Below are 17,663 nucleotides of genomic sequence, written 5' to 3' on the forward strand. Positions count from 1 at the left end.
TAAGTCATTATTAGCCAGTAGGAAGCCTCAGATGGTTAAACACTGTTGGTAAATGGGGAAGTTGGTTAGCACAGGTCAAACAGATCTTGCCACCTAGCAGGAAGGAAATGTCTAGGGTTGAACTCTTCCAAATATGCCTGATGGACACTTCAATATTTCCCTACTTTCTTTGAAGTGCTCCCAGACACATATGATGTGAGCATAAATTCAACTTTTCTCTTGTCCTGAAGTAGTTTGTATTCTAGTGCAGTGCTTCCCAACATTTTCTACATCATGGCAAACATACTAATTAATATTCTTTTATACAGTACACTGAGGACAAACACTTGAGTATACTTGTAGCCAGACTGACATAAGGCCAACCCTTGCATTCTTGAAGGCTGAAGGATTAGTATTTCAGCATAACAGGTTACCACAGAAGCTCTATTCTAGAGAAAGGAAATAGTCAACAAACAAGCAAATAAACAAACACAAAAATACGTAAAATAATTTCAACCACTTGTAAGTATTATAAAAACATATACCCATGGTACTTCACCTATGGTGGCTATAGAGGCTTCTCTCAGGAGGGCATATTTGAGTTGAAGTCTGAGAAAGAAGAGGCAGCCAGGTGAAGAGCTGGGCAAACACACTACTAGACAGAGGAAACAGTAAGTGTAAAGGTTTCAGTGTGAAATCAGCTTGGAATGGTAAAGGAGCTGAAGGCCAATGTTGTTGGAGTGTAGCGAATGAGGGGGAGAGTGGAGTAAGATGAGACAGGTGGCAGGAGCCAAATTATAGAGAGCCACATAAGCCATACCAAAAACTTAAGACAGTATTCTGGTTATAATAGAGGTGATTTAGAAGGTATTAAGCAGAATAAGAAAGTAATTCGATTTATGCTTCAGGAAAATCACTCTCTGTGCTCTGTTCTGAGCTCTGCTGGCTTCACAGAATGAGTCTGGAAGTTTTTCTTCCGTTTCTACTTTTTTGGAACAGCTTGAACAGAAGACATATTTACTCTTCTTTAAATGTCTGGTCGAATTCCCCTGGGAAGCCATCTGGCCCAGGACTCTTGTTTGTTGGGAGATTTTTGGTAACCGATTCAATTTCTTCACTGATTATGTCTGTTCAAATTTTCTATTTCTTCCCATTTGAGTTTGGGTAGAGTGTGTGTGTCTAGGAGTTTGTCCATTTCTTACAGATTGTCCAGTTTGTTGGCATATAATTTTTCACAGTATTCTCTTATAATTGTATGAATTCCTGTGGTGGTGGTTGTGATCTCTCCTCTTTCATTTCTGATTATATCTATTTGGGTCCTTTTTCTTTTATTTTTGAGAAGTCTGGCTAGGGGTTTATCCATTTTGTTTAGTCTTTTAAAAAAATCAACTCTTAGATTCATTGATCTGTTCTACTGGGGTTTTTTTTTTTGGATTCTATATTTTTTATTTCTGCTCTAATCTTTATTATTTCTCTTCTTCTGCTGGGTTTGAGGTTTCTTTGTTTCTGCCTTTCTAGTTCCTTTAGGTGTGAGATTTGGTTATGTATTTGGGACCTTTCTTGCTTCTGGAAAATACAATGTATTTTCTTCTTAGGACTGCCTTTGCTGCATCCTAAAGGGTTTAATGCCATGTTTTCATTTTCATTTGCTTCCATGTATTTTTAAATGTCTTCTTTAATTTCCTGGTTGACCCATTCATTCTTTAGTAGGATGTTCTTTAACCTCCATGTTTTTGGGGCCTTCCAAATTTCTTCTTATGGTTGATTTCAAGTTTCATAGCTTTGTGATCTGAAAATATGCATAGCATAATCTCAATCTTTCTGTAACTGTTGAAAGCTGTTTTGTGACCCAGTATGTGATCTATTTTAGAGACTGTTCCATGTACACTTGAGAAATATGTGTATTCTGCTGCTTTAGGATGAAAATTTCTGAATATATCTGTAAGTCCATCTGGTCCAATGGGTCATTCAAAGACGTTATTTCCTTATTGATTTTCTGCCTAGATGATCTGTCCATTGTTGTAAAAGTGGACTATTAAAGTCCCCTACAACCAGGGTATTGTTATCTATAAATTTATTTATGTTTGTGATTAATTGATTTATATATTTGGGTTCTCTCACATTGGGAGCATAAACATTTAAAATTGTTAGCTCTTCTTGATGGATAGACCCCTTAATTATGATATAGTGCCTTTCTTCATCCCTTGTTACGATCTTTGGTTTAAAATCTAGGTTGTCTGATACAAGTATAGCTACTCCACCTTTCTTTTGATGTTCATTAGCCTGATCTATGGTTCTCAATCCCCTCACTTTCAATCCACAGTTGTCATCCAGTCTAAAATGAGTCTCTTATAGGCAGCATAAAGATGGCTCTTGCTTTTTTTAATCCATTCTGATTATCTTTTGATTGCGGCATTTAGTCCATTTACATCAAAGTGATTATTGAAAGATATGGATTTAGTGTCATTGTATTATCTGTAGATTTCTTGCTTGTGGTGATGTCTCTGGTCCTTTGTAGTCTTTGCTGCTTTCCACTTACAGGGTCCCCCTTAGAATCTCCTGCAGGGCTGGTTTAGTGGTCATGAACTCCTTTAATTTTTGTCTGGGAAAACCTTTATCTCTCCTTCTATTCTGAACAACAGCCTTGCTGGATAAAGAACTCTTGGCTGTATATTTTTCCCATTCAGCACATTGAATATTTCCTGCCACTCCCTTCTGGCCTGCCAAATTTCAGTGGATAGGTCTGCTACTACCCTTTGGTATCTACCCTTGTAGGTTAAGGCCCGTTTGTCCCTAACTGCTTTCAGAATTCTCTTTGTATTTTGCCAGTTTCACTATGGTATGTCATGGTGTTGACCTGTTTTTGTTGACTTTGGAGGGAGTTCTTTGTGCCTCTTGGACTTGGATGCCTGTTTCCTCAGCTATAATTTGTTCAAATAAACCTCCTGCCCCTTTCTCTCCCTCTTTTTCTTCTGGAACTCCTATGATAAGGATACTATTCATTTCATTGACTCCCTTAGGTCTCTAATTCTCCCCTCATGGTCTAATGATTTCCTTTCCCTCTTTTTTTTCAGCCTCATCACTTTCCATGATTTTATCTTCCGATTCTCTCTTCTGCTCTTCCGTCCTTTCTGTCACTGCATCTACTTTATTTTGCATCTCAGTTATAGCATGTTTTAATTCATCGTGACTAGTTCTTAGGTTTTTGATCTATGAAGCACTAGATTCTCTGCTGTCTTCTACACTTTTTTCAAGCCTGGCTATTAGTTTTATGACTATTATCCTTTTCATATATATTTTTTATATCTGTTTTGAGCGATTCTCTGGATGTCATTTCTCCCTGGAATTTCTTTTGAGGAGAATTCTTCCATTCTGTCATTTTGGCTAGGTTTCTGTCTTTTACGTGTGTTAAATGCTTGTTATGTGTCCTGCACCTGTGAGAACTACTGTATTATAAAGGGGTCATACACTGCCCAGGGCCTGGCACTTCAGGAAGTGTTTTTGTAGCATATTGCGTGCACTCTGTTGGCTGCTCTATCCCACTGGTCAGTCTTCTACAAAGCTGCTTCTTACTTATAGTGGCAGATTGTTTAGACCTTCCACCAGACGTGCTTTGATTTGTTCATTGAAGTAAACCTGGAAGAAAGGAAAGGGCTGGGGACCTGATCCCATACAAAGAGAAAAATGAAAGGGGTGAAAAAGAGACCAAGCAGAGAGAATCAAAGAAACTCTAAGGTTTAATCCAGAGAGAGAGAGAAAGGAAAATAAAGGAAATATAGAAAAGGTGTGAAAAGAATAGAGTAAAAATGCCTGATTACAGAGACAAGCAAAGCACAGAAAGAAAGAATATATATTTTATATATAAAATAAGAATTGACCAAAAATCAAATCAGAAACTTTGAGCTTGATTCCAAAGGGGGAAAAAAGAAAAGGGTAGAAAGAAAAAGAAGAGAAAAAAGAAGAGAAGGAAAGAGAAAAGAAAGAAAAGGAGCAACAGTCTAACACACAAAACCACAGGACAGTTATCTGTTGGTGCCTGGGACTGGTGGTTGTGCTGGTCTGGAGGAGAGGCCATCTGGTTCTGTCTTTGTCAGTCTCACTCGACTAGATAAACAGTTGCCAGGCTCAGAGGGGTGGAGTTTGGTTGTAAGTGGGTCCCGCCTCCACTGGGGGCTGCTGTACTGCTCCCTGAAGCCCCACCCTGTTGGTGATGGGGAGAAAAATAGCGACACCCCAATCTCTCCTCCTCAACCAGGGGGATTGCCCTGCTCCACAGTCTCCCGTGCCTCCTAGGCACTCAGCTGGGATTCAAAACCCCCTGTTTTAAAGGATCCCACACTGCACAGACCCAGTTCTGGGGTAGCACCAATCTGCCCTACAAATGTGGCAGGTGCCTGCAGGGTCTTTTGTCCTTGGGGGGCAACATACACTCTTCCCCCAGTACTCAAGGGAGGGCACTGTCCTCTCCCTGTGCACCCCTGAGATCGCTCCCGTGCCCTGGGGCTAGCTCTCCTCTCTCCTCCCAAGGCATGCTCACACCGCTACAGCAGCTTCAGTCTGGAGAAAGTCATGCGCTTTTGAAAACTCCGATCTTCAGCTCCTAAGGCTGTTTGCAAAGTAGAGACTGGCACCGATTATATTTCTGGTTCCCCAGTCCGTGGTCCCGAGAGATTTTTCTCTTGTTCCAACACAATACCGCAATCTACAGTTTCTCTCTCTCTCTCTCCCTTTTGTCTCTCCACAGAAGGGGATCCCTGCCCTCCATGCCCACTCTGTTTTATCTCCCCCAATTCGCATACAGGTACCTCTGTCCCGCCAAGCTGTCACCCTCCACCTCTGGAGATTTTTCTGTCACTCCGAAGATAGATTTCCTGGGTGTTCCAAGTGTTCTGACCTTAATACAGCTAGGTTTGAGGGACAAGGGAAATCCTGGTCCCCCTACTTCTCTGCCATCTTCCTCCTCAGATTATTCTAGATTATTATTAAATAATTTTCCTTCAGATCACTTCAGATATAATAGATTATTTTGGAGTTTTTGACTTTTGCAGTGTTAATCTTTTGCTTTCTTTTTGACTTTACTTTATTGAAGTATGATTTGCATACAATTAAATGCATGCATTTTACATGTATAGTTTGATGAATTCTGATAAATATCTATATATATATATAGATATATAGATATATACTTATGTAAGCATCAACAAAATTGAGACTTTGACTATTCCTGTTATTTAAAGATAGTTTTCCTATGCCCTTTTGCAGCAAGTTCATTCAATTTGTTCTGTTCTCTTTTTCAAACACATTATTTATCTCGGTGTTGGATACCTCAATATACTATCTTGTCTGATCCAGTCATAATTCTGTCCCTTCACGTTGCATTCTATGTGATTTTCCTAAACTTGCTCTTCAGATCTTTGATTTGGTTTACTCCAATGTTTATTCTACTCTTCACAACTTTTAATATAATTTTAGGTTCTGCATTATCATTACTCATTACCTTAAAAATATTTTTAGCTCTGAGGCGCCTGGGTGGCCCATTTGGTTATGTGCCCGACTCATAACTGATTTTGGCTCAGGTCATAATCTCAAGGTATGTGCACTGACAGCTCAGAGTCTGCTTGGGACTCTCTGTCTCTCCCTGCTCCTCCTCCACTATCTCTCTCTCTCTCTCTCTCTCTCTCTCAAAATAAATAAATAAACTTAAAAAATATTTTTAGCTCTCACAGCATCATTTCATTTTTGACATGTATCTTTTATATCTTCAAATCTTATTTCACAGAATCCCTTATGTTCTTTAATCTCTTAAACATATAAAAATACTATTTTCTAAATTTCTCCTGTTTCATGGGGTACAATTTCTGTCAGAACATGACCATAGCTATCTTTAAATTATCTCCTTTATTTGCTATGTGATATTTAATAAGCCCCACGTTCTTGTTTTTCCTATTCACCTTTGAATCCAGACACTTAAATCCAGGTTTGATCCTAGTCCAAATATAAAAGAAGTAAATTTCTTTGGCTACTCTCCCTGCTTATCTGGATACTGTTAAATTCTCCCCTTAGAAATTGACAGGCAAATCCACATGTTGTTACCTTGTAAGTTCAGGCATTCAGCTGCCTGAGCTGCCTGGTGAGGGAGCTGGAGCCCTGAAACATTATGGGGAAATTTGTTCCTGTGCACTGTATGTTTTGTGAAACCTCTTCATGACTCTAATGAGGTGGTGATGGTGATGGGTGATCTGGTGAAGTGCCACTTGGGTTAGAGTCCTTTACCTCTCTCTTGGGGTAAGCAATTCAGTTTGAGGAGACATTTAGTCAAAGAAAGGCCTCAAAGTTCTTAGAGTGTTTTATGGGATCATATATTTTTTTCTTTACACAGTTGTCTTTGTGGCTATTATTCACACTTGCAAAGATGGTTCCTAGGAAATTGCATCTTGTCTCTTCTGTTGTCAACTCCCCTTTCAAGACCTTGCTCCTCCAAGTTAGGAGGTTTTTCCCCCTGAGTCCATATGAAGCGATACTAGGAAGCCAAAGAAAGAAAGGGCTAAGTATGGTCATCACATTTCTCTGAAAACACTGCTAACACAGACTTGGACTGCTATTGACTTGCAGTGAGGAAAGGGATCCCAAGAGGGAGCAATTTCCATCTATCTTTCTGTGACCCATCATTAGTAACAAACCCCTTTTCTTTGAGTATTTGGGTGGTGGGGCTAGGATGTGGTATTAAAAGAAGAATTTTCAGAATATCTTCTACTGGCTTTTTAAATACTCTCCTTTCTCTTAGGAAATGGAATTGTGAATCAACTTCTGGAATCTTCTTTCAAACTATTTCATGTTGTAATATGTAGCAGATTTCCTTTCAGTTTGAGATAAAATGTCTTAGTTTCAATTTAATGAATTTTTCTTGTCTATTTTTCTTCTTTTTGTTATTCATTTTGGCCAGGATAAATTTGTATTTATGTTGCCAACTTTCCCAGAAGTCTTAATTTGGGACTTTGATAAAAGAACTGTAATTTTTCTTCTGTAGAGAGACTCAAGAAATTTTATAAAGGGAAATTTGCTTTGCTGAAAGAGTAGAACAGTCTTCCCTGCTGTTAGGAAACACTTCAGAGGCGACTTATGTGGTAAACAGAGGATTGCCTACTTAATAGTCCCCTTTCTCCCTTTTATGCTGACAGAGCTCTGATTTTATTTATCTTTCTCCAAACAACCATGTCTTCCACAGGAGGCTGGGCTCCTTCCTCACCCAAGGGAGTGAATCTTTAAATGATCTAAGCCTGTGCTTTTAAAAATGTGAGCTATAACCCATCAATTTAGACACTAAATTAATTTAGCAGACTTTGACCAACATTTTAAAAAACAAAATAGAACAGCATACAGTGTATTACATGTGTCCTTAGTAACAGCTGTACAAAACACTAAAATACTGCAATCAAATTCAACTAACAGAGAAAAAGACAATTAGGATATCATGAAGCTAAATCTTCTGCTCACTCTATACATCATATAATATATGTGAAATAGTTTATATATAATATATATATGTATACACCATGTTTAAAGCTGGAAAAACTTACCTAAGCTGATAATGATTTGTTGGTTAACATATGGGTGCATTAAGCTATTCTAGTAAGGAGACACCAGGGAAGGTCTGCTGGAGGGCTTTGAGGAGCATTTTCCTCATTTTTACAAAGGAACCAAAGAGCTTTTCTCTTTTTCAGTGGATGTTGTTAGCCATACAAGTTATCTTGAATAGCAGTCACCATATTGTACAGCAAAACTAGGAGGACAGGCTACTTACTAAGAAACTTTAGAAAAGATGGAGGGACCAGGTATATCTCATCAAGACTCTGAATTAACCATGCCTGGAACTGACTTCTTATTTGAGATATAAACATCTTTATTGTTTAAACAATATATAGTCAGACTTTATTTTAATTAAAGCTGTATGTCTCCTAAATATTAAAGATGAGTAAGAATCTATCAGGTGGAAAAGTCAGTTCTGAGTTATAGAGGCCAGAATGAATCGTATTACACTGTATTTGGAACAGACTGTTCACAGTGACTAGAATCAGTAAGGAGAAAGAGACAAAATAGAAGGCTAGAAAAATCTTGTATACCATAATAAGCAATCTAAATTTTACCATTTTTGTAATAGATATCATTCAGTTATTAAGTAGGGAAATAATGTGGTGATAAGATCAGATACAATATTCTTTAAAGATTTTCTTAATGCTTTTAAAAGTTAGATACAGTTAATTTTCAGCAATTTCAATATAAACACACAATGTGTATACCTGCAAACAAAGCAGAGCCTTTTTCCTTCTTATAAGCCTTAGATTGAACCGTGGGTATAGGAGAAATGGTTGTAGAACCCAATGTTCTTCTATGCTCTTGTTTATTCTGTGAATAAGATCATGCAAAGGCTTAGAATTTTTTTTTTACCTGAACATTAGGAAAACTGGAAAACTATCTCAGAAATTATTTCTCTCTATGTATATTGATAAATAATTTAAATCTGATTATTCACACTTGGAATATATAATTATAATAACTAACAGCTGTATAGTTCTTTAAATTATTTTAAATGTCAATTTATATTTGAGAGAGAGACAGACAGAGTCCGCATGAGGGAGGGGCAAAGAGAGGGAGACACAGAATCTGAAGCAGGCTCCAGGCTCCAGTTGGCAGCAAAGAGCCTGACACAGGGCTTGAACTCATGGACCACAAGATCATGACCTGAGCCAAAGTCAGATGCTTAACCTACTGAGCCACTCAGGCACCCCCCCCCACCCCCACCTAGTTCTTTAAATACTTCCAAATATAGTATTTATTTAATCCTCAAAAACAAAACCCTATAAGATGGATGTTAGTACCACTTTATGAGGAAGAAACAAATCTACAGAAATTTAAAACTTGGACTACGTTCACACTTTTTACTAAATTCTATTTTCTTTGCCTCTAAAGCTTAGCTATTATACTCATATGAAATTTATTTCTCCAAATGCAGGGAAAATCTAAACTTCAAATACTGAGGGTGGGGGGGAAGCCCTCTTAGTTTAAAAAGAAACTTGACTCATTCATTGAGTAGATATAGCAGAATACCTCTGAGTAGAATGAGAGAACTGGAAAAAAGATCCAACTTTTCTCAGGTTAGGGTCTCAGATTGGCTCTAGTGTGGAGAGAGACTTTGGTGAATCCATTATGTCACTAGAAAGATTATTGATGCTTTTATTTTAGCAATTAACTTAGTCGGGTTCGAAATACAAACTGTCTCTGGAGCAGCAGCTCACATTTCAGTACACTTGTTTTATCCTTAGCTGGGCTGCTTGCAGTCTCCCTAAACATGCATGGTTCAGGGGGCAATGAAATACTTGGATAGGGTTTATACATGGAAGATGGGGCTGCCATCCTTGACTTTCTTCTTTCTATTACTCTCCACTCACTTTCCAGAAGCTTGGGCTGCCCTGAACATTGCCCTCTAGTTCTCCTGGCCAGGAAAAACATGTTTCCTATCGGAGGTTTCTATGCCCCATGCAGTGCCAGCTTCATCTACCCTTCAAGCTAAAAGTCATAAAAATAGCCCTGTGTAAGTAAGTTATTCCAAGTTTCTATGCTTTTTGTTGTAACATGCTTCTGGTTTCTTACTCTTTAGGGTCTTCAGATAATATGTGTGTGTGCGTGTGTGTGTGTGTGTGTGTGTGTGTGTGTGTGTGTGTGTGTGTTTTCTGAGTATCTTGTCTAGAGTTTACATTTATTGTCTGAGACAGGGTGGGTGTAATAGGGTTTACCCAGCCATACTGAATCAGATTTCTCCAGAGTTTTTACTACCTCTATTGTCTTTTCCTATTGCATTGTTTAATACTTCCTAAACATCTATAAATAATAGTGGCAATAAGTGTCACTCTTACCATGCCATAGACTAGTGTATTGTCATTAATTATGAAGTTGGCTATTTTAAGGTATAATTTTTAAAATTATGCTGGGGGGTGCCTGGGTGGCTCAGTCAGTTAAGCATCCAACTCTTGGTTTGGGCTTGGGTCATGATCTCACAGTTCATGAGTTCGAGCCCTGCATCAAGCTCCAAGCTGCCAGTGCAGAGCCTGCTTGGGATTCTCTTTCCCCCTCTCTGCCCCTTGCCAACCTTGCTCTCTCTCTTTCTCTCAAAATAAGTAAATAAACTTTAAATTTTTTAAAAACAAAATTATGTTGATATTCTTTATCATACAGCAAGTATTTTTTGTAGTTTTATCAATGATGGCTGTTGAATTTATCAATTATATTTAAAATCTTGCAGGTATTAAAATAACTACATTTTTCTGATGAAACTCCAGGCATAGAGCTGGCAGATATTTAGGTTGAGAATGAAAACAAAAGTTGTAAAGAGACAGGTTAACTGCAATTCTTTGGACTTTCTGAACCAACTGCCACTTCTCCCATTTCCCAGTTACCCTCTCCCACATACAGTTATAGAAAATTGTATTTAATTAATCTCAGGCTAAAATAAGTGCCCTTCTCTTAATAAACTTACTGCTAATGTTTGGTTCTCTGGAGTGAAACTCTCTTCATGCTAGCATTTGGAAGAAAGGCTACCAGTCAAATTACCTTCTCTCTGCCCTCTTATGCTAAAGTAAAGCTAGCTGGTTGAGAACTCTGATGTATACACAGAACAGCTGACTCTCCACTCTGGAGAGATACTTATTTATAAAATTAATGACAGTTTCATAGAAAAATTAACTTATATCTTTACTCTTAAATATGAACAAATGAAGATTTATTAGGTATGATAAAAATCAGTAACTTCAAAAATATCTATCATGTTAAACAAAAGGAATACTGACACCAGAAAAAAAAAGAGATAATTCAAGAAACAGAAAATAAGTTAAAAGAAATGAACTCTAACATCCTCAGAAAATGTTGAGAACACATGTAACAGGAGTCTGCAAAAAGAAAAACAACAACAACTAAGGACAAGAAAGAAACTTAAAATATCATTACTGAACCAAAATGCAATCAAAGGACTAGAATAAAAGGTAAATTTTCAGAAGCAAAAAGTAGAGAATAGCAATATAGAGAATCAACCCAAGAAATCTAATATCTGACCATTAAAGAACACAGAAAATAGTGGAAAGAAATTGGAAAAGAAATAACAGAGACATTTTTTAAGATCTAAAGAAAGACATTTGCTTTAGGGTGGGGTCCACAGAACACCGAACAGAATGAATTGAAGTAAAATTACCACCCTTGGGCATATCCTCAAGACATGTGAAAACAATATTGATAAAGAGAAGATCCTAAAAGTTCCAAGGGGAAAAATTAAATAAAATCAACTTACAAAAGACTGAGAACCTTTCATTAACAATACTGAATGGCATAAGACAGTCTAGCAATGTCATCAAAGTTTAGGGAAAAAAATGAAATTAACATATAATTTTACTCAGCTAAATTATCAATCATATAATGGGAAAAATAAATATACACCCAGACATCTATGAACCACTTCTAGGGATGTTCCTTGAAGACATATTATAGGAAAATAAAGATGAAATCCCACAAGAAATAACAAAACGTGGAGTACTAAAATCTGGCAACTAAACCAGTAATGGAATGACCCAGTGAGTGACAACTGCAGAACAGGCTTAAAATAGGTCAAATTTAGAACAAAAAGTCACTGGGATCCTTGAACAATTCCTCCAAGAAGATTAGAATAGATTCTACTCAATAGAGATAATGAGTAAGAAAGCTTGACTATATTCACATATAATGATAAAATTGTATATTTCTTTTTTAGAGACTGCATATCTTACAGGCATAGAGCATGTATCAGACTGTTAGGTTCTTCCTAGCTCTGCCATTTATAATTTGATCTCGGCCAAATTACTTACATCTTCTTTGTACCTCTTTTTTCTTATCTATAAAATAGGAATAAAAATAGTACTTCCTTGGGTTGTTAGGGATGTAAATTTATATATATACATATATATGTATATTTATACTGCAAAAGTACTGTAAGTACTATACAGATGTTTGCTATTATTATCATCCTCCCACAAGAAAAAAAAAAGCAAATTGAATCTTCAGAAAAAAACACAAAAGTGTATACATGACAGTAAAGGTTTCAATATGAGGCAAACTAACACATGGCATTATTTTTGAGTAACTGGTGGAGAATAAGAAAAGAAAGCCTTTTGCTTGTACATTTTACCCATTGAGAAGAATTGTAATCCTAGCACATTACTTTGTTGCACATTCATTACAATGAATATTTACAGTGTCATCGTAACATAGATACTATTTATAGCCTTGAGTTTTAGAATTAACCTATAGACAAAACATGAGGGCTTAATCAGAGTTGCAAGACTGAATATAATCATTGACGTCAACAATGCAAAAGTAAAGATATACCTGACTTGGGGAAGAAGTTGTGAAGGAGAATGGGAGAAAAGGATAGGGCTGCTAAGTTCTTCATTTTACAAACAGGGGGATCAGGAGGTAGTGCTTAAAGTTAATATAAAAGAAAACATATTTAGATATGTTATTTATAGGTACAAAAGTTAACAACTGAGGAAACAAAAAAGTAACTATCAAAGATCCAGAAGAAAAAAAACAGGGGGAGAGATGAAATGTACAGCAATATAAATAAACTAATTCAAATATATTTTACTGACTATATAATATTTAAAGTTGAAAAGCAAAAAAGTAGTAGTAGAAGCTCATTCTTTAAAATTACGGAGTTGGGGCGCCTGGGTGGCGCAGTCGGTTGGGCGTCCGGCTTCAGCCAGGTCACCATCTTGCGGTCTGTGAGTTCGAGCCCCGCGTCGGGCTCTGGGCTGATGGCTCAGAGCCTGGAGCCTGTTTCTGATTCTGTGTCTCCCTCTCTCTCTGCCCCTCCCCCGTTCATGCTCTGTCTCTCTCTGTCCCAAAAATAAATAAACGTTGAAAAGAAAAATTAAAAAATAAATAAAAATAAATAAAATTACGGAGTTAATCATAAAGGGAATTAACCCCCCCAAAAGTTAAATATGGTTCCCTTTGAAAAGAGGAAATTAGAACAAGAAGAATGGGATGGAAGTGCTTTGTATCCTTATTAGACTTTCTGAATTATTTAATTTTTTAAAAATTCATATATATATTTTAACTTATTTTTTAAAAATTAAAATGTTGCATATTTTATATAAGATACTAGTAAATTTATTATTATGAGTAAACTTGTGATGCTACAATATGTATTTCTTGAAAGGTATTTATTTAACATGAACCTAAATAAAAGATGTAATTGAGGATAATACTAATATTCTGGACAGTGCATCCTGTAAATGTTCTTAAAAATTATAAAAGGGGAGTATGCAATAAAAATTATAATGTCATTAATTATGTTCCAAAGTATGTATTTCTTCATGCTTCATTTTCCATATTAGCAGTAATCAGGGTTAATAATAAATTAATATCTAAGAAACTCTCTTAAATGACTTTCCTTTGCTGATTCTCTGGTTAACTTCTCTCCCTAGTTTCCTAGATAAAACCTCATGAACAATAGCCAAGGCATGCTCAGTGTTCAAGGCTAGTCAACTACTTTTCTGGATGCCCATGAACCTCTCTGCTCAAAAGGTTATCAAGAGTCAATATTGTTGTCAAATCACTATGTTGTACACCTAAAACTAATGTAACATGTGTGTTATACTTCAATACTACAATTATGCTGCAATTTAAAAAAAGAATCAATACTGCTGGTCCCAAGCTTGTTTATAGTAATTGTGACTGTAATTATATAAATAACTATAGTATGCTAAAAAGAAATGGTCTTGGCTATACCTCAAAGGATTACAAATGGATGCATATTTTCATATTTTAAATTAAAATAAAATATTTAATTCATGCATGTATTTTTTTATGATGTCCTGTTTTAACTAACTTTATGATAACTGTTAGTGCTTATCATATTCAAGTAATTTCTGCTATATGGACTGTCAAGCAAATAATATATTATTTTCTGTATTATCATTTCACATAAAGTTTTACATAATATCAAAGATGAAATCACTTTAAAATTTTACACTTTGAATCCTAAAATAAATGTGAATTTGGGATTCATAGAAGTATATACAAAATTGTTAGTGCCAATCTGAATTTCTACAAAGTAATTGTTAGGTACACAAATTAAACCTACCTCAGCTGTATCCTTAAGATAAAGAAAAGGTCTAAAAGATCTTGAATTCAGATGTTCTTTCATTGGCTCTAAAGAAACAAATCGAAACATAAATGATATTTCTATACTATTAGGCTACTTCTAATTTAACTATCAATAAAATATTTTTTCTACTTCTAGTCAACTTTAGAAATGTAATTTGATAAACTTAGGTGCTTACATATGCATTACATTTTCAGAGCTAAATATATTCTAGAGTAATTTGCTTTAAAAGCCAATTCTATTAGGGGCGCCTGGGTGGCTCAGTCAGTTAAGCGTCCAACTTCGGCTCAGGTCATGATCTCACAGTTCATGAGTTTGAGCCCCATGTGGGGCTCTGTGCTGACAGCTCAGAGCCTAGAGCCTGCTTCGGATTCTGTGTCTCCCTCTTTCTCTGCCCCTCCCCCACCCATTCTCTGCCTCTCAAAAATAAAGAAATGTAATAAAAAATTTTTTAAAAAAACCCAATTCCATTAACAGAATTTATAACTTTTGATTATTAACTCCTGACTACTTATCAGAAACTATGGAGGTCAGAGCTATGACCTCAGAACACACAACAAAGTGGTATGTTCTTGGAAAAAAATGGATTTCTAAACAAAATGGAATCATAATTAAAGGAATCTTTTCATTAATTCCTTTGAAAAGAGAAATATTCCCCTCAACCTGAACCCCATCTCAGCTCTAATTATTTATTAACCTGGGTTATCCTTTAATGGATTTTCTTAAGGTAGGTATGGTGTTAGGTCAAGCATACAGACTTTGGATTTAGATAGTCTGGGACCAAAGCCTACTTTTTTGTCTGTAAGTCATATACTCTTACATAAGTTATTTAACTTCCATGAGCCTTAGTTTTCTGATCTGTTAAGGGGAAATAATAGTACTATCTTAGAGGAATGCTGTGAGGAGGAAATGAAATAATAGATGTAACTAATTTAATGGTATCTGGCATTCATTCAGTCAACAGTTATTTATTTATTTTTTAGTTTTTTAATGTTTATTCATTTTTGAGTGACAGAGAGAGAGAGTATGAGTGGGGGAGGAGCAGAGAGAGGGAGACAGAATCCAAAGCTCGAAACTGTCAGCACAGAGCCCGACACGGGGCTCAAACTCACAAACTGTGAGATCATGACCTGAGCTGAAGTTGGACACTTAACAGACTAAGCCACTCAGGCACCCCAACAGTTACTTACTGATCACCTACTACATGCCAGCACTGGTGTTAGACACTGTAATTGTGATTCCTGTGCCCAGTGATACATACACCTTAGTGGGTAATACAGATAATAAACAAGTGAGACAAAGAAGTGAATAATTATAAATTAAGATACCTGCTGTGACAGAAATAGATTTTGGTAAGGGAGAACAACAGAGTGAGGTATATTTTAGATAGGTTCATTGCTATGGAGTGAATCTGTTCCCCCCCAAATTTATATGTTGAAGAACTAATCCTCAATGTGATGATATCTGGAGGTGAGGCCTTTGGGACGTACTTAAGTTTATATGAAGTAATGAAAGTGAAGACCCCTATGATGGGATTAATGTCCTTATAAGAAAAAACATGACAGAGAATCTCTCTCTCCACCATGTAAGGAATCAGGCAAGAGGACAGCTGTCTGCAAACCAGGAAGAGGGCTCTAACCAGAACCTGACCATACTAGCACCCTGATCTCAGACTTCCAGCCTCCAGAACTGTGATAAATAAATATTTGTTGTTTAAACCACTCAACCTATAGTAGTTTATTATAGCAGCCTGAACTCACTAATAGAGAAATTGGCACTGAGAAGTGAGGTGCTGCTATAACAAATAACTAAAAATGGGGAAGTGGCTTTGGAACTGGGAAATGGCCAGAGGCTAGAAGAGCTTTGAGATGCATAGGAGAAAAACCCAGTATTTCCATGAAGGGAATTTAAAGAAGATTCTGGTGCGAGTTCCCTAAGATTCTTTTACCTTCTCAAAGAATACATAAAGGGGCACCTGGGTGGCTCAGTCGGTTGAGCGTCTGAATTCAGCTCAGGTCATGATCTCACGGTTTGTGAGTTTGAGCCCCGTGTCGGGCTCTGTGCTGACAGCTCAGAGCCTGGAGCCTGCTTTGAGTTCTATGTCTCCCTCTCTCTCTCTGCCCCTCCCTGCCCCTGCTCACACTCTGCTTTCTCTCTCTCTCAAAAATAAATAAACATTAAAATTTTTTTTAAAAAGAATACATAATCAAGTACAGAAATGTTGGTAGATCTATGGATGGTAAAAGCCATTCTCAATGAGGTCTCATAGAAATTAGGCACATATTACTGAACAATGAAGAAAAGGTTATCCTTGTTATCAAGTGACAAGGAACTTGGCTGAACTGTGTTTGTGTTCTACTGTTTTGGGAAAGGTAGAACTTGTGAGCAATGAAACTGGATATTTAGCTCAAATTTCTAAGCAAGCATTGAAGGAGTGGCTTGGTTCCTCCTGACTGCTTGTAGTAAAATTCAAAAAGAGAAAAACGAATTGGAAGACTGAACTGTTAAGCAAAAATAAATCAGAACTTAAGGATTTGGAAATTTTTCAGCCTGTCCACATTACAAAAAATAAGAAAATTTTCAGCATGTCCATGTTTGAAAAAGAACACTAAGGGTGTGGTAGAATGACTATTTGATAAGGAGATTGGTATGGGTGTGAATCACACACCTAAATAGATATCCCAACAGTGACACTGCCAGTTTGAACTGAAGGGGATGGAGATGAGACAAAAATGAATGAAATCTGTTGGACTTCTTGGGTTTTACAGGATAGGACCACAGAGCTATTCACTGCAAATATGTGCTATTCTTCAAGACAGGGAAAGAATGACCCTGAAGGCAATTCAAAAATCATCAGAGCTGCCTCCTCAGTTTCAAACGGGGTTACTAATGTCTCAGTTTCAACAGGCCAAAGAGCCTCCACTCAATGCCTTTGGGGTAGGGCATCCCAGAGTCTTGGAGTCATGACCCCTACCTGGCATGTTATAGAGGCAGGACCTCTGCCCCAGTGGTTCCAGAAGAATATGCAGCCAGAGAGAATTATTCTTGAGTCTTAAAATCTTAGGAAGTTTACCTTGCTAAATTTTAGACTTGCTCAGGACCTATCACCCCTTGTTTCCTTTTATTTCTCCATTTTGGAATAAGAATGCCTATCCTGTGCCTGTCTGACCTTTGCATTTTGCAAACACATATACTGTTTGGTTCTAGAGGTTCACAGGAAGAGAGGAAATTTGCATCAGGCTGAATCATTCCTTGAGTCTCACCTATATCTGATTTAGATACTATTTAAATAAGACTTTGGATTTTAACAATAACATAAAAGGCAGACATCAGTAAAATAATTTAAGTGTTCCAAAATTCTTTTATTGTCCAGAATGAGGATAATAATAGATTTTGAAAGGTTACATGTTGTAATTTCTAGAGTTATCACTTAAAGAATAGAAATAGAGTACATAACTTCCAAATTGATAAAGGGGAAAAGTGAAACTTAAAAAAC

At 36.7% G+C, this 17,663-nt stretch overlaps 1 protein-coding gene across 2 annotated transcripts in view; it reads right to left on the minus strand.

Annotated features, from left to right (window-relative positions):
* CC1H1orf141 (chromosome C1 C1orf141 homolog) overlaps positions 1-17,663 on the minus strand; it is a 42,935-nt gene that overhangs the window by 4,647 nt on the left and 20,625 nt on the right. For both annotated transcript variants that reach the window (XM_045035991.1, XM_011284942.4), the window contains exons 5-6: positions 14,147-14,214; positions 8,277-8,382 (exon numbers count right to left, since the gene is read on the minus strand). In XM_045035991.1, coding sequence (XP_044891926.1) covers positions 8,277-8,382; positions 14,147-14,214 — 174 coding nt within the window. The remainder of the gene's footprint in view (positions 1-8,276; positions 8,383-14,146; positions 14,215-17,663) is intronic.

Source organism: Felis catus, chromosome C1 (assembly GCF_018350175.1).
Source record: "Felis catus isolate Fca126 chromosome C1, F.catus_Fca126_mat1.0, whole genome shotgun sequence".
NCBI lineage: Eukaryota > Metazoa > Chordata > Mammalia > Carnivora > Felidae > Felis > Felis catus.